Genomic DNA, 17,271 nt, shown 5'->3' with positions numbered 1-17,271 from the left:
GTTGTAACCCTCTGTGGGCCACTCTCACATCTTTATGCCCTGCTATGACCTGAGCGTGCCATCACCATGCTGATCACTGGAAATTACTTTATCTTTGTGGCCAGGACCACAGATGCTCTCGACAGCCTGGTTTCAACTACGGGGCCAAATGTAGTTCACCAGGGACTGACTCATGGCTCACAGCTTTCTCAGAACAATTTAGATTTATTTATGCATCATTTCCCCACCAGAGACGACTGGTAAACGGGGACTATAGTTGGAAAACAACAACACTACCTTCAGCTCCGCTGCAAAGTTGTGGTGCTTTGTCATTTGGGTTTCTGGCTAGAGAACAGAATGTGCTGCAGCATCGGTTGCTCACCCATAGCATCAGCTTCCATGTGAGCAAAGGGGCAGGGGGGGTTGTTCCAAAACAGAGAGTACAGGCCAGAAAGCGAGTTTGTGAAAGCCAGAAATCTCAGTGACTGATGAAGTAATCGTTGAGTCATTGGTATTGATCAGCAACCCTATCAAACCCCCGCAGATACTGGAGGTTATGGTTATTTTATGCTATGGAACAGTAAAATATCTTACATAATGCATTTTTTTTTTTTTAATTAGACTAGACAAATCCCTGCCTCCTTTCAATGTCAAACATCCTTCTATTGTTCCCATCCTCATATTTTCCAAGTTACAGTACATCAACAGGATAAACACAAGTAACTTCTTCTACTCTAACTTGACTAGGGTAGGGAACTGCTGCAATGCTGACATTACATCCAAAATAAAAACTAATCTGTTACTGAATTAAATGAAATTCTGCTATAAGTCCCATCTTTGAACGAGAGGGAAAATAACCTGTATTAACATTCTTTTTTAAAACTTTATTTTTCCATTCACTGAAGTGGCCAGACAAAAAGATGATTTTGATTTTGGGCTTTCGTTTTCTTTCCAAATAAGCATATGGTGGAGCTAAACCAGTTTTTTTTTTTGTTTTGTTTTGTTTTGTTTTGTTTTGTTTTTTTATGCATCCAAGACAGTACACTGTGACAAGTTTACATCATGTTTAATCGTATTTGATGCATCTCCTTCTGTGTAGCTACATGGCACTACACTTCAGATCGCTTCTGTTTCATAGGCATGATGTCTGTGCACACAAACATTCTGATCTGCACAAACACAGGAAAACTGATAACGGGAACTGTCAAGGGAAACCTGCTGATCAGACCAGTTCCTGTGATTATGGAACATCTACACTTTCAGGAATTACGCTCCACCAATTCCATTTCCAACAGCTACAAACGCTAAAACCTGACGGTCTATTTTGATCTGTGCTTCAACTGTCTACACTTCCTACATTTCTGACTTTGGGATGGCTCAGTATGTGACCTACGTGATCCCTGGACACCTAATAAGGCTTGTTAATGTAAAGGAGCTGAACAAGCTGAAAGCTCAGTGACAGTGGTTAACACAAAGAGCTCGGTTACTCGGCAACCTGACAACTGTCGCTAATGTCAAGAGGGAGAAGGATGTCAAAGAGCCTGTGGGATCAACTTGGCACTCTCACTGAGTGACTCAGCCTCCTGACATAGACGAGGAAGCTACACTCACTGGACTCAATTTCATCCTCTAACCATAACTTTCTATTCAGCCCGTCAAGCTCGGGGGGCTGGGGTGGAGGTGGGGCTATGGCGTACGGGAGAAAAAAAGCATTGTCTGCCCTCATCATGAATTGCAAAAAATCTGATCAGAAAAAAACAAAGACATCAAAAAAGGCATATTGGACAACTCCTACATTGTATATATCAGACAACCCAGATGACCAATCCATTGTTCGTCTGCAACTTTGACCAGTTACTATGATTGTCACACTGCGGCCATGTTGGACACTTCCGCCCAGATGATTGTCATGTATGTAAACCTGGTGTGACTTTGACACATATGTGAGGACCTAACAGGTTTCAAAATCAACTAGCAATGTTGGTTGTGAATGATAACGTGACAAATTTATTAAAACTGTGAACCTACACCACTTTGTCTTGAACGGTTTTCAGTCAGGAATTTGAGAAATGATAAATGTTTGCCTAATGTTTTTTGTAGTAAACAGCTGAACAGAGTTGGGCTTCATACTCTTCTACGCAGACTTTCAAAATAGCCACCCTGTGAATAAGGTCAAATGTCAATGAGTGTTGCCTGGCAATTAAGTGGCTGTTTGTTTAATGCTTTCTGAGATTTCATTAGAGATCAGTTTAAGTGACATACTTGCTTGAGTTGCCTAATGAGGCTGCTGTTCTCCAGATGGGCCTTGAAGGCTTGAATGGTGGTGGCACCGTCGGAGAATCGTCTGACAGGTGAGAAGCGCTCCATGGGGAGGTGAAGGGTGTTACAGTCCTTATAGCTAGATCTGAGGAGGGGGTCACCACAGGGAGGATACATACACGCGTGTACACAAATCCACACACACACATTCACACATGCATAGACACAAAGTGACAGAGGGCGCACACACATTGACACGCATGTTCAGTCATACAGACACAGATGAGAGACAGAAAGACATTTGCATGAGCGTTTCACACCCACACAAGTTTCACCCAAATGAATTGAATGAATGGCTAAAGGTGATACACTGAGTATGTAAAATATTAGGACTACCTGCTCTTTCCATGAAAATGATGTGCCAAGTAAATCCAAGTAAAAGCTATCCTTTAGTGATTTCACCCAATATATTCACAGTGGTAATGAAGGAAGATGTAGATGAAGGGGAAGAGACGGGTTAAGAGAATTCTAAGCTTTCAGAACAGGACTGGGCAAAGTCAGTGTTAGAGAGGTGGTCCTAATATTTTGTACATGGTGCAGATTGACTATCCATGTGTCATATCACCTTTAAATCCATGAAATACTGTCTTGGATATTTCTCTTCAACAAGTTCTAATACAGCTGAAGTCCACACGACAAATTCTTTTAAAATAAAACATGAATATTACAAGTGATCATCAGTTTAAGGCTGAGACGCATACATACCTTTGATAATGGACGTTCTTCTAATATATCCTACAACAGCAATACCACTGACAAATTCTGATGTGAAATGGCAGAGGAATACTTTTTCTTGACTTTTTTTTTTTTTTTTTAAACAAATAAGCTCTTTTCTCAACTTACCATTGTGAGAAAATGAGATTGACGATTACCTCTGTACCGTTTTTATTACACCAGAGTTTCTGTGGTAATCCTTTTGCGATGATGCAAAGTTAGCACACGTTAGTACAGAGTACTAAGTCTTACCAAGCATCACCAAAAATTACAAGTCAGCACTGACCATGCTGTCCCCCACAAATAACGTGCAAGTCACTCTGAGTGTTACTGTTTTGTTTTTGTTTGTTTTTTTAATGTGCGATGTGCAATGTCTAGGCCTGAGACATTGCTGCTTGTAGACCTGTTAGCCTGCTGGTGGCGCTGTAGTGAGCCATCCAGTTTCATTTTGTGGATACTGGATATGAATGTAAAAATGAATCATTCCACAAAGGACTATTAAATTTGACCCAGCAGTGTCCAAGATATTGAGCATGAAGTTTAGGGCCCTTTTGGCCTGCTGGTGGTGCTGTGGTGGACCAGTCAGGTTTATATTCAAAATGCTGGACCTTAGTGTCAAAATCCATCATTCCAAGTTTCAAAACAGGCCACCAGAAGCTCAGAAATCACACGTGATGGAAAGACGGAGGTAAATCCAGGGTACCTTCCGGATCTTCAATTGTGGGGAACAAAAACACTCAACAGCGGTAAAACTATATTGAATCTTTTATCACAAAATGGGAAGATGAGCTGATGTACTACCATACCTTCTGTGACAAAGCCTTACATGTCCAATGTGACTCCACAAAACACGTTTTCTCCAACATCAGGCCGAGATACCCACTAATTTACAACATGTAAAGCTTGAAAAGAAGTTGTGCCTAGCACTGCATCTCACCACAGAGATTAACAGTGAAGAATGCAAAGAAAATCTCAAAATGTTTCCTGCATTAGCGACTGAAGGTACTCACAAGGGTCAAAGGCTGTAATTGCATGGACAACGCCTTATAGTGTGAGTCATCTGTGGCAGCTTAATGCTCACACTCATAAACAATGACAGAAGAACTGTGATTTGCGATTTTGAAGAACAAAATACATGAGGTTTTTTTTTTTTTTTGCATTACGGCGTTGCCCAGGCTGTAACAGCCTGCTAAATGTTAGGGGGGGATGTCACATTACCTTCTCTTTCCAGGTTTGTGGGGAGGGAACACAGTTATTTTGAAATGTGGATGAGCGGTGATGGGGTAATCTTTCTGTCATGAGCCACCCCTCCACTCCCCACCCTGCCAACACCTCTATTAGCAAACAGAACCCCATATGTCATTTCTTTAAGGGTGTGGGAGCCAAGGGTGAATGTTCTGCTCTGTGTGTGTGTGTGTATGCCTGTGCTAGTTTGAGAGAGAGAACGTTGAGCTTGTACTGGCTATGCCCCCTCTGTACGTGTGTGTGTGTGTGTGTGTGTGTGTGTGTGTGTGCATGTCCATGCGTATACAGCTCAGAGCGGGCGTGTCCCCTCACCGGGTGTGTGTGTCGGGGGCCCAGCCCCCCCTCTGGCGGGGGCCCTGGGGCCGCTGTGACTCTGCCGAGGGCTCGCCATGCGATGTGCTCATGAGCGCGTGCGTCGTGTGCCGCTTGGAGCGGTTCGCCAGGTACCTGGGCCGCAGGGAGGGGAGGGCAGGGGTGGGGGTGGGAGACAGGAAGCAGCGCTGGTCAGCTCTCTGTCCTCATTGGCTAATGGAGATGGAGGGAAACAGGAAAGGCCCGCCCCTTCCCACCTCTGCCAATGGGTGTCATCATTCATATCATCTTAGCCAATCAGAAAAAATAAAGAAGTAAAAATCACACCATAGATGAATCTGTTATAGCTTAAGGATATCCCACAACCCCACAGCTTCCAATTTGAGGATTGGAATTATTTTGCTTTTTTTTAATAATTTGTTTTGCAAGCTTGAGAGTTAGCAAAGCTGTGAGAAAGAGAGAGAAAGTGGGGAGGATAATTTGGCACTGTTTGAACTGAGGGGTATAGAAGCTCTTGGTCAATGAGTTGGAGAGGTAGGGGGCTAGATTTGGTGGGAGCTTCAGACTGGAACTGTGTGAAAGCCAGTTGAGCAATGGAGAAAGGAGGAGAGAGAAGGTGAGCACCACAGAAAGAGTGGCCGCCTCCCGAGGCAAAAAGCAGAGCTGCAGCCTAAAGGCACTCACTCCCAGCAACCCAGGACACCAGCGAAGTCTACTAGAGGTGCTGTGTGGACAGGATGACTTGGGGAGCCCTAACCTGGACTTCTGAGGACTGCACCATAACCCCCTACGCTAACCTGCCAGTCTAAACGTGGCTCCAACTATTCTCTTGTTATTCCCTACAGACGTTCAGCTCCATTGACGTCTAGCTCATCCACTTCAGTGCTGTGACTGCTCGTATTTCAGAGTTTGTCTTTTGGTGTTACCAAGATATTTCATTAACATGCCTATTAACCCAAAATCCATTGTTACAGTAGTATCTGCTGCAACAATGTCATGCCACTTCTAGATATGTTACTGTTTTTTTGTTTTTTTTTGTCTTCCATAAACAATATTCAACAGACTTTTTCACTCACTGAGCAAACTTTTGGCACATCAAGCGATAGGGACTGCATGTAATCACAAAATACAAATGAATAATCTGTGTTTAGAGTTAAAGTATGTTTAATAATATATAAAATCACAGTGAACATGCACATAATAGAATGCTACAGAGTGAAACTTGAAATTCTTACTTTTCACAACTAATCCTTACTGCACCTTAGCCTTCATCCTGAACTTCACTGGCCTCTGCTGTCACAGGCTCTGGGCCTCCCCAAGTATTCAGTTCAGACAACACCCCTCTGCAGTGCGCCCCACCACCAAAACCCGCTCGCCGTGGTTTACCTCTGGACCGCCTCTTGGTCTGGCTCTCCGTCCGAACCCTCCTCATCCACCGGAGCTACAGCAGGGATCGGGTGCTGAGAGAGGAAGAGAGTAAGTACACAGTAGACACCTGTGATAAACACACTCAGGGCTCACAGCGTTAGAGAGCATACAAATACAAAGCAGACCCAGACAGACATCCATATCCCCACGGTAAGGTTTACTCACCGGACTGGCCACAAGTGGTGAGGGCCCCCGGGGCCTCTTGAGGAGTTGGGCGTGGAGCTGGATGTTGGCCCCGCCATCGGAGGCCCTCCGGCCCAGTGGCCCCATGCCATTGAGCAGCTGTAGAGTTGGGGGCTGCAGCAACGACTGCTCCTGTAGAAGAAGTGGAGACAGAAAATCAGATTGGAAAAGATGATCAATACAACTGACACACAGACACTTTATACAGTGACACACAAATATTACATGGGGACTGCAGGTTTCTGCAAGATAAACTGATGGCATTTTTAGTGCTTTCCAAAATAAGCTATTAATAATAATGATAACAGTAATAATAATAAACACAAAAGTATGTGTACATGAAACACAGCTTTCTCACTAGAGAAGTCATATAGCGACAAAATCTAAAAGTTAATCTAAAATCTCAGGTTTAGGCTATTTTCTTCTGTTGTTTAAATTGTTCATATTTCTATTTTTTCTATATTCCTTGTTTATAGTGTTTATATTGCTTTTTGCTATTTATTATCTGTTTATACTGTTTATAATGTAAATTATGCTTCATATTTTGCTATCCACTTTGCTGCTGTAATGCTTGAAATTTCCCCACTGTGGGACTAATAAAGGAATATCTTATCTTATCTTAAAAAAAAAAAAAAAAAAAAAAAAAACAGCTAGAACTTCAGGGATGTCAGAAGTCACCTGTTTTTTCTCAAATACAAATTAAGAGCTTTTAAGGCTCTGAATTTAGATTATTCAATTTAACATTTAAGACTCTTTGCAGACCTACAGACTCAGCTTTAAGGCAATAAAATACTGCATCTGCAACATCAATGTCGCAATCTATATAACACAAAAGAAAAACCAGTCTCCACCAACTTAAGCCTTGCATACAGTTAAGAACGCAGTTCCATCAGAGTTAAGACGGGAACAAGACTGTGCATCGAGCAAGGGAAAGATTACAGAAGTTTGGGCTGATCGCCTCCAACTAATTTTCATTTTGTTGGGGTATGTGAAAGTTCATTAGCCCCTTTGTAGAACCAGTGGTGTTAAGCTAAATGACCAATGTGAGCTTGAATGAACATTGTGGCGTGACTCTTAAAAGAATATAAAGCTACATGCCCCAAATATCTGCATGCCATTTCCCTACATACCATTCATTCATATGACGTGTAAGATGACATGATGCGGCGCTTTCTTATTTCCACTTTGACAGGAATCTCATTTACTTACTTTTAGGTTTACTCTGCAATTCAAATAATGACTACATAATACAAATAGTTAAAATGAATATCCTACCTGAGCTACTGTATTTATTCTAGTCTCTCCCAATTAATGTTCCCCAAAACAAATTCATAGCCTGGGATAAGATGATCTCTAGATTCATTTAGGAAAGCAAAAAGCCAAGAATAAAATTTAAGACACTTCAACAACCTCAAGGTAAGAGAGGAAAGGCTTTACCAAATGTTAGGGAATATTTTTATCCGGCCTAACTCAGACCTCTGGCCTGTTGGTAAAGACCTGATTATGAGTCTCCATTTAAAGAAATGTAAAAGGAAGGTACAGGTTTAACAGGTTTGGTGGGAGACAAATATATGATGGGGCTCTTAACCCTAACCGGGCAGGGGGGAAAATCAATGCTCTACAGAGTTAAAGATTCAAATTACAGAGGAAGAATGATATCAAATGTGTGAGACACAATGTATATCCATAAACTCACTAGCAGTATGGAGGGAATTCTGCTGGAAGAATTTAACTCTCTTTTTCATAACACCCAAAATAAAAAGCAGGCAACTTGCTGCACAACAACACTGTTGGAGGCTGTGTGGGAGCATAGAGGCTGACCACTCGCATATTTTCTAGAACTGTACAAAGATAAGGTCATACCGGGAGAATGTTAATGCAGCTGTTCAAAATATTTTGGGATATGAAATACCAAATACCTGCCCTGTAATGTATCTTGGGAATACTGATGCAGTTGTGGTGAGAGAAGGTTTCTACTTCACAAAAGTTGTACTTGCACCAAGTAAGAAAGTCGTTCCCAGAAATCAGCTTAATGTAAACTCATCAAAACAGGAGTAGGGACTGGAAATGGTCCAAGACATTTTTTTTATGGAAAAGATGACATACCTTATGATAGGCCTGTGAAATATGACCTTATTCTCATATCCCAATATATGTCATTTCATATCCTGATAACGATACAGCACAATTTCTTTAAGTTACACGAATGAATAGTTTAGATAAAATGACCATACAGAAAGGCCTACTTCTTATTACATTTTGAGTTACATACTTGACAAATAAAAAAGGTACTTAATCATATTCTCTATTTTTCTCCTTTTATTTGGCTCCTTTTATTTGCTTTTTCCCCGGAAGCAACAGCGCCATTAATGCACCATATGGAGCAACATTTCTACAATCAATTACCTAAGCCAATTACTGTTCTGTCAAAATGCAGCCATAGCTACACCGCAGGTGTGTATGGTTCCTGCAGAGAATTACTGCACCTCTCCAAAACTGTAACGGCACGTAGGGATCAGACCAGACCGCCGAGGTCCACTACACTCCTCTGTGCTCCTTTGTGTTTTGTACAGGTCGATGTCGACAACATGTTGCCGATTTTCATGTCTCCTCGACCAGCTGGAACCGAGGAGGTTTGCATATCTATTCGGATGTTGCCAGCTCGTCCTAAAATTCTACAGCTTTTGAGCAAACTTTTTGTTTCAGTGAATGTAGCCATAAGGAACAATAGAAGTTTTTTGTACTATTGCACGATATACATCTTAATATCACATAGCCCTAACTCATGAGAGTCTGAGAGAATGCATTTTAAAAGAACTGGGAAAAATGGAGCACTTATATGAGACGTGACATTGGCTAAATTCCTACATAATTGAAATGTATTTGAGTGAATATATTTCCATAAAACTATTCATTGTTATTCTCTACTTTGTATTTCTTATTTTTTTATCTTACTGTATTTTTTCTTGTGTTGATGTTGTTATGCTGTACTGTTTATATCTTCAGTGAAATTTGTGAAAACAAAAAAACAACAAAAACACAAACAAACAAAAAAGAAAGAAAGAAATTCTATTACATCTTGTGAAGGAAACACATTTGACAAAGAAATAATGATTAAGCATCATTTGCACGTGAAATTTTACTGTAGGAAAATATGGGACTATGAGGTGCTTGGCTTGATGAGCCATGCAAGTGTCTTTATCCACGCCCAAATCCTAATCTAACCTACTGTACCTTGTACTCCAGCTGTTGTGTTGGCTGCAGGCTCTGCGTGGGCATGAGAGTGTGCATGTGGCCCATGGTGGGGGCCAGCGGAGGGAAGGGGGGCTGGGGCACAGCACCACGAGGGAAGCCTGGTGGCAGCTTCTGGAGCTCCTCTTGCATCTCTGTCCTGATGGGGGAGGAAGCACAAAGACAGAAAGGACTCAATGACTATGTTTACATACACTCCGTGTTCCCATATCACTAATATTACTAGCCTGTATGGTCTTACTTGGGTTAAATGCACAATTAGTGATGCACTTTCCACTATTCCTGGATAAAAGTACCAACCAATAAACATAATATCTGCCTATCTGATTGTACATCAATGATTTATTGCAAGAATAAGCTGGTTACAACTATCTGATCTCTTCAGAACTTGCCACCACGGCATGACTTACTTAGTAGAAACAAAAGCATCCCACAGGATGCTATTGGACTACTAAGATAACCGGATAACTTGATTATCACTGGATAACATGTTTATATGAGTCAGTATCTTGGGTAAATTTAAATTATCTGTGTTTCTGATTGTCAGGATATTAGGTTATTTGAGCTACTGTACAAAGAATAGAGTTTATATGCACCAGCTCCAAAATAAAACCTAGATAGATATGATGTTCAATAGATACTGAGGCCATTCCTCAGTATCTATTGAACATAACAACGAGTGGTCATGTGATAACACAAAGGTGAGAGGATAAATAGACCACAAGTGAAACTTTAACAATAACAGCGACATCATTGATGGCCAATGAAAGGGTGTGTGTGTTACCTGGGGTCTGGTACTCCCACAGTGTGCCGCCTCATTGACAGGTAACGAGCCATGGCCTCGGGAGATGGCTCTTCCCCCTCATCGCTGTCCAATGCCATGCTGCCCTCCGGCTAAACAATCAATACACACAAACAAATATTTAGTAATGACCTTTTGGAGTGTGTGTGAGTCTTTACTCAGAGGCATGCTTGTGTGAATGCATGTCTGTAAATGTACGCAAACAGAATCATATGTATGTTCTAAACGCGGTTAGAGCATGCATGTTTTAAAGATCAGGTGTGCTATTATAATCCCTGCTGCAATGCAGGGATCTGACGCATGCTTGGGTTTCACAGCATTTGTGAGTCAGCTTTCAAGCTCTGTGTGTTTGCTGAAGTTTGTGTGTGAGTATGTGTGTGAAGACTAGGAGATGGGTCCCAAACTATGCCAACAGTAGTAAACCGTAGTAAACACTGCATGGCCACACAAGCCTGTGACAGCAAATTTGTGCATCATTCATTTACCATATGGACCGGATGCTGTCATGGTGACTGATTGATGCCACCTAGCATTGTCATGGTGATTCCTAGCTAGTCCATCAAGCATGGTGCCATTCATGCTAGCCACCTGCTGCTTCTCAAATCATCACTGCTGAACATCGTTATGACAATAGCTGGGGCAACCGCCTTGGCCACTCACCTCAACGATCTGGTTTTCCGGGTTGATGAGCTGGACGTGGGGGACAGTCATGCTAACTGGATTACCCTGCTGGTCCGTCTGCTGCATGCATGCACACACATGAGCGCGCGCGCACGCACACGCACACACACACACACACACACACACACACACACACACACACACACACACACAGGACATGTGAAGATTGCCCTAAGTGGCCAATAATCCTCTTAGACAAGTGTGATTGACAGATATGGGGAAAAGCCAATCAACTCCACTCTCTAAGGCTGGACTTGACTGTATTAGATTGTTGCAATCATGGAAAGTCAAATGAAAAACAGTACAAAAAAAAAAAAAAAAAACTGTTGTCTTCAATAGAGGCCATCAAAACAAACACAAAACCTAATGCTGCCCCCATGCAAAAGGTCCTGTTGACATAACAGCTCAAGTCACAAATGTAGAATACTGACTAGAGCAGAGGTAGCCACTAGGCCAGTGATAACACACTCAAACTACCGCCCCACTAGACTACATGGTTACTCAACCTCAACTAACACTGGTTGGAAGAACTCATAGATGTTAGTCATGAGGTCTCAGATGGTCCAACCAGCATTTGTGAAGATGAAGAACTTCTCTAAAGCTAAAAAACTAAAGTTAAGCTAAACTAAAACTAAAGCTTCTGGTGCAACAATGCAGACCACTGAATGGTCAGAGAGATATGGAACGGCAAAGCCCTGCTGATTGCTGGTTACAACCGGGGTATATAAAACACGAGAGTTGAGAAACTTGTGTCATAGTTGATAATCTATCAATATAAAAAATATTTTTGTCAGCCAATGTCTTACTTACACTAATATTATTCAGGTAAAGCAGCTATTTCAAGTTGGTTATTGTTATTTTTTACAGGAGTAACATGCATAAATTCATGCAAGTTTGACTTAAACTATGACCACCCTTCAAAATTAAATATTAATTAATATATTGTCATTGCAGCACTTTGATTTTAAGCTACTCCAGAAGAGTGTGGGTTAATGTAACAGCTTGAATCCCCTCAAATTATGAAAAAAGTTTCAGAAAACTTAACATAATGGCTAGTCTCAAATAAGTCAGAGCCAACCATCTGACAGCTCTGACATTAGACTGGAAAAACTATTGGTCCTGAAACTGTGGTAAATTTTGTTAGTTCTTTATTATAAGTGTGGAGTTAATGCAACCTTGACACTGTTCAAGTGATCAGCTCAGTGTGTGCATAGATCCTCCACTGCACAACTATAAATGTTCACTCCTTTTAGGCCACAAAAGCGTAACATCAGCAACACTTAAGTATAATTTGACCTTTACCTGTACAGGGTTGAGGGGATAGCCAATGGGGCGCGGTGTGGGCGGGGCAACACGCAGGGTCTTGTGTTTCTTGAGGCGGTCAGCCAGCAGGCTGTAGATGGCACTGTAGTGATCATATGCATCTGTGTGTAGAGACTGGAGAGAGAACAAATTCACTGAGAAACCCTGCTATTTGGTTTATACTCCCAACTCTACTTCCCCTGACTGACTGGATGTGTTTTAAAGTGTGTTTGATCAAAGCCTGGCAAAATCAACTGAAGTTGGAGCAGAGGGCTGAAGGCAAACATGATACTTGACAGAACAACTCTTACCTGGAGTGTGCGCTCTCTATCCAGACCCATCTCAGACATGGCCATCAACACCTGCTCGTTGATAAGCTCCGTCTCTCTCTCTGTTTTCACCTGTTCGCACTCTGCTATCAACTGGATGGAGGGAGGAGGGGGACATGAAGGGGGAAATGATGACAAGTAAAAGAAGAGCAAAGTATAAAGCATTTGATTGTCACAAAACACTTTATAATATAATAATTACAATAAAAAAAAGGTTGTGGTGCTGTGGAGATGCCCTGGCCTACAGATTGTGTTTTCCAGATGTAGAAAGCCATGTTTGTTTGGTGCGGACCCTAGTGTAAATCACATCATCATCATTTTGATATCTTTTTCAGTGAATGTTGAGAGATGTGCTCTCATTTCATTTGTTTTTGTTATTATGCCCCTGAGAATAAGCTTTGTTTTTTTCGTTACGGTAAGCACTGATTTATTTAGTGACGTAATGTAATCATGTGACCTACCTGATGAGTTGATGACCTGCAGGTGTACTAAATAAAAAGTGTGTGCCCGTGGTGCGGTTGTCCACACAAAAGGAGAAAGTACGTGTGCTGTGATTATGTCATGTTAAACGCTGTGAATGAAGACTCTGCTAACAGTGAAAATGGAACTTGTGGTGTGGAGGTTGTCATTCCTATTGAAGTCGTGAGTCATGTCGCAGTCGCAAAATTTATGGAATTAATTGCACCATATCATTCCATCCTAATGTTAATGTATGATGCTGTTAAGTGTGCCTGGAGGTGAATGTTATGTGATGCAGTGATTTTGAGCCCTTTGAAAAAAAATCCCTAAGGGGACAATAAAGTATATCTGATCTTTCAACTTTGCATGTATATATTAAGTGGTTCTACTACCATTGCGTCAGTGGTTTTCACAACCCATTACACAGTCTTATATGATGGGAGCTACAATGGTTGGACATACAGGAAACTTTCCTGTCACGAAATCCACGAAAATGCACAACTATGTCGCGTAAACTGTGTTGTGACATTTATGTATATCGGAGTCTTCTGAAAAACTACTGCTGACAAGTCTCACATCTTCACATCAAAAAGGAGCATCCCCAACTTCTAGAGTTAAATAAATTCAGTGACAGGAAGTGGTCAAAACCAGTGTCTTCCTAGGAGGATGGAAAAATAGCAATATCACATACTAACAAATGTCGTAAATTTTAGCAATGGCTTTTATCTGCTCTACCTCACATATATGGCAGGTATCCACCACAATATAGAGCTCCTTTTCTATTTTTTAAAAATGCAGTTGGTTGAAAAGGGAGTGAAAAAGACTGATGAACTGTGAAATGTACAGCCGTTTTGGCTGGTGAACCAAAAAAGGTTTCCTTCTTCACTTCGAAGCGATGGCAGGTGTTTACTGCGGGTGAAATCACTGCTGTAGGGTGAAATCATGCGAAGACGCCTCACCCTGTCAAAGTCTGGGTCCGGGTCTCCCTGTCTCATCCACTTGTTCTTACAGATCTGCTCCATGGACAGCCGTCTGCTGGGCTCCAGCACCAGCATGTGTCTGATCAGGTACTCACAGTCTGAAAACCCACAAACAGCACACACACATTAACAAACAGAGGTGCATTTTCATATGAAAGTGCAATGTAAGACATATAATCTGATAACGGAATAATCATTAGTGTCCAAGTTTAACTTCAAGGGCCTGCCAAGGGCTGGTAAACTAAAAAAAATTTACTTGCCAAGAATGACTTTGATCAGCCAAAATAGCTGATGTTTTAATAAATATGACACCCTAGCCATTTTGAGTGATATTTCTTGGCTAAAATCAGATATTACTGTATTTAGAGCATTTAGATGTTTTGATCAGATTTAATGCTTTAACCTAAAACATGCTCACTCACTTACATAATGGACCAAGTTTAAAATTCATCAAGAGATGACTCATGAAAATGGCATTATGTTTACAGCTTAGTCTAGTCTATAGATTCAAGCAGCAGAGAAACAACGGGGAGATTCTGAAAATATTTTGATGCAATCACTTTGTGTAGAGTCAGTTTGAGGGGCAGCCAATCAGGAGCCTGTTCAAAGCTGATGTGCTTTAACTGCCACGGTGTACAGTGGTCAGCAGAGACATAAGAACTATGGTGTGGTGTACTGTGGTGTATAAAAATCTCTGTGCTGAACCAAGACATTAAGGCCTACTTGGCATAAACATGGACTCAAAGTACAAACCACTTTGTACCTCAACAGCTGGGTTTCTAAGAACGCTATCATCTAACGTCTTAAAAGGGATGAACAGAAATTGAATATTTTGGTGGAATTTTCCTAGTATTGCAAGGACGTTTTCACACTCACATGATACTTTGTTGTTTAAGGAATTGCAATGAATATCAACAAAAACAAAATAAATGACAGGGCCATATTTGCACCCAAAAGGCAATCTGTTAAATATATTCATGACAACCTCTCTGGAATGTTTAATGCACTTATGCTTCTATGTACCAAGGTACATTTCAGTATATCCAGCATCAACTGATGTGAAAGAACAATGACAACTAATTCTTGCAGGCCATTTTTCTCATCTTCTCAGCTCCGTTCTGTGTTGAGAAAGCCTGTTTATTAGCTTCAACGGCACCTAATTTGCATATTATTTTATCGAGATATTTTAAAATTCACTTAAAACTTACTTGGCACTTGGATGGAAACATAGTTAACTACATATTTCATTGTTAAGGAGGAAGTCTGGAGGAGGGAGGTGCTGAGAGATGGAGCTAGGGGAGTGAGAGCTGACGGTACACAATCTTTTTTCAGTCCTACCTGTGGACATGAAGAAGGGGATGCGGAACTTGCCGCTGAGAACACGCGCCCGCAGATTCTGGAGGGTGCTACCGTCGAAGGGCAGCGCGCCACACACCAACACATAGAGCACCACACCCAGGCTCTAAACAGGGAGAGGAGAAAAGTGATGAAGGAACGTGACAACAGTCACCATTTAGCCTGTAAAAGCCGAAATACAATTTTTGGTTACAGGATGCACATTTATGCTTATTAAATAGTTAGGTAATAACACAGTTTTGTCCGTGTAGTCAAAGGCTCTTTGATTACTCTCTGGGTTTCATTCAAGACCGGTCACTGCAACACTAATCAAAATTAGACATCGTAGAGGACTAACATTTATTTGTGATTTTGTCAACTCATCAGGGTTAAACTGTTCCTTTTGAAAATGCTGCTATATGAAAGCAAATATCCACCGTTCAGGGTGGAAAGTGTTGATTTCTGAGGCTTCAAACGCTTTCTAAATCTTGCCTATGTGATGTTATCTCCTTAAACCTGGGGTCAAAAATTAGCGTGATTGTGATTAGGGCTTTGGTAAATAAACTCTACTCTTATTGGCAACTACTACCTTCATACTGAGTCTGTCGCCTAGTGAAGCACTTCGATAGGGTATTTTTTACAAACATGAGCGCTCTGTTTCCTGCTAGTTATCCCGTCCTCTAAACATTTGTTACATAGAGCTGTGTTAATACATGGTCCTTGCTGTATCCCTTGGGTTCATGGGTTGATTACCTCAGGCATTTTCCTCCTAATGACAGTATGTACTTCTTTTTATTTGATTTAATTCAATTGATTTTCCTTGCCGCCTGAAAAAAATTTACTCACCCATATGTCTACTTTGGGTCCGTCATACTCCTTGCCCTCAAAGAGTTCTGGAGCGGCGTATGGAGGGCTGCCACACCACGTCTTCAGCAGCTGGCCTCGGGAAAACAGGTTACTGAAGCCAAAGTCTGGAAGAAGAGGTTTATTCAGTCTTATCACTGTCCTCAACTGGGGAAATTCAATCACCTTAGCAAAATGCTCACAAAGCACACGCTGACACTTGCCTTCGCCCACGCACCAAGACAGCAAAAAAAAAAAACGCAAACCTGAGTCACCCACCTGTGTACCCTCAGGCACACAAGATGCACACAAGCAGGCAGCCAGACACGCGCGCACACACACACACACACACACACACACACCTGCAATCTTGATGTTGAGGTTGTGGTCCAGCAGCAGATTCTCAGCCTTCAGGTCTCGGTGGACGATGTTGCGGCAGTGGCAAAAGTGGACTGCTGCCACGATCTGCTTGAACTTCTTCCTGGCATCTTTCTCCGCCATGCGCCCGTGGGCCACCAGATGGTCTACAGGACACACACACACACACACACACACACACACACACACACACACACACACAAAATACACTTCAGAGATTAAGAGAATTCAAGCACAGGTGTTTGTTTTCTAGTTTGTGTGCTGTGAGTTGGTAACTGAGAGGACAAACAGACTGAGCAGGTGAATACAGGTTAAAGCTGGGCCTCAACAATTAATTGAAAAATTATCAAAATTGCAACATGGCTAAGTGTAACAACCAAATTGCAGGATTTGCAAGGTAAAATACATGAGAAATAGAATCATAAATATAAAAACAGTAGTGCGGTGCTACAGAGACATCCTACAGATCATATTCTCCAAACAAAACACTGCGGCAAAAATCATATTCTCACTGTAACTGTTTTTTTCTTTCCAGTGAAAATATTGTGATATGAGCCTAGATATTGTCTGGGATTTTGGATAATGGAATATTCTGATATGTGTTGTATTTTCCTGGTTTTAAAGGCTGCATAACAGTGAAGAGATGACATTTTTTGAAGTTATTAGATTTATATAACTGTTCTGTTATTTGCCTCTACCTGATTGGTCATTCTATCCACATTACTAATGA

General features: G+C 41.5%; 1 protein-coding gene across 3 annotated transcripts in view; it reads right to left on the bottom strand.

Annotated features, from left to right (window-relative positions):
- Positions 1-17,271, bottom strand: part of sik3 (SIK family kinase 3) — a 47,121-nt gene that overhangs the window by 12,086 nt on the left and 17,764 nt on the right. The window contains exons 4-16 of one of the 3 annotated variants that reach the window (XM_030066520.1): positions 16,526-16,687; positions 16,167-16,291; positions 15,324-15,447; positions 13,965-14,083; positions 12,529-12,639; positions 12,218-12,352; positions 10,895-10,975; positions 10,217-10,326; positions 9,415-9,571; positions 6,163-6,312; positions 5,956-6,029; positions 4,570-4,704; positions 2,242-2,383 (exon numbers count right to left, since the gene is read on the bottom strand). In XM_030066520.1, the coding sequence (XP_029922380.1) occupies positions 2,242-2,383; positions 4,570-4,704; positions 5,956-6,029; positions 6,163-6,312; positions 9,415-9,571; positions 10,217-10,326; positions 10,895-10,975; positions 12,218-12,352; positions 12,529-12,639; positions 13,965-14,083; positions 15,324-15,447; positions 16,167-16,291; positions 16,526-16,687 (1,625 nt within the window). The remainder of the gene's footprint in view (positions 1-2,241; positions 2,384-4,569; positions 4,705-5,955; positions 6,030-6,162; positions 6,313-9,414; positions 9,572-10,216; positions 10,327-10,894; positions 10,976-12,217; positions 12,353-12,528; positions 12,640-13,964; positions 14,084-15,323; positions 15,448-16,166; positions 16,292-16,525; positions 16,688-17,271) is intronic. The other 2 variants (XM_030066522.1, XM_030066523.1) reach the window with 2 other exon arrangements.

The sequence above is a fragment of the Myripristis murdjan genome, chromosome 13 (genome assembly GCF_902150065.1).
Source record: "Myripristis murdjan chromosome 13, fMyrMur1.1, whole genome shotgun sequence".
In the NCBI taxonomy this organism is placed as follows: Eukaryota; Metazoa; Chordata; class Actinopteri; order Holocentriformes; family Holocentridae; genus Myripristis; species Myripristis murdjan.
This window is presented reverse-complemented; position numbering and strand designations above follow the sequence as displayed.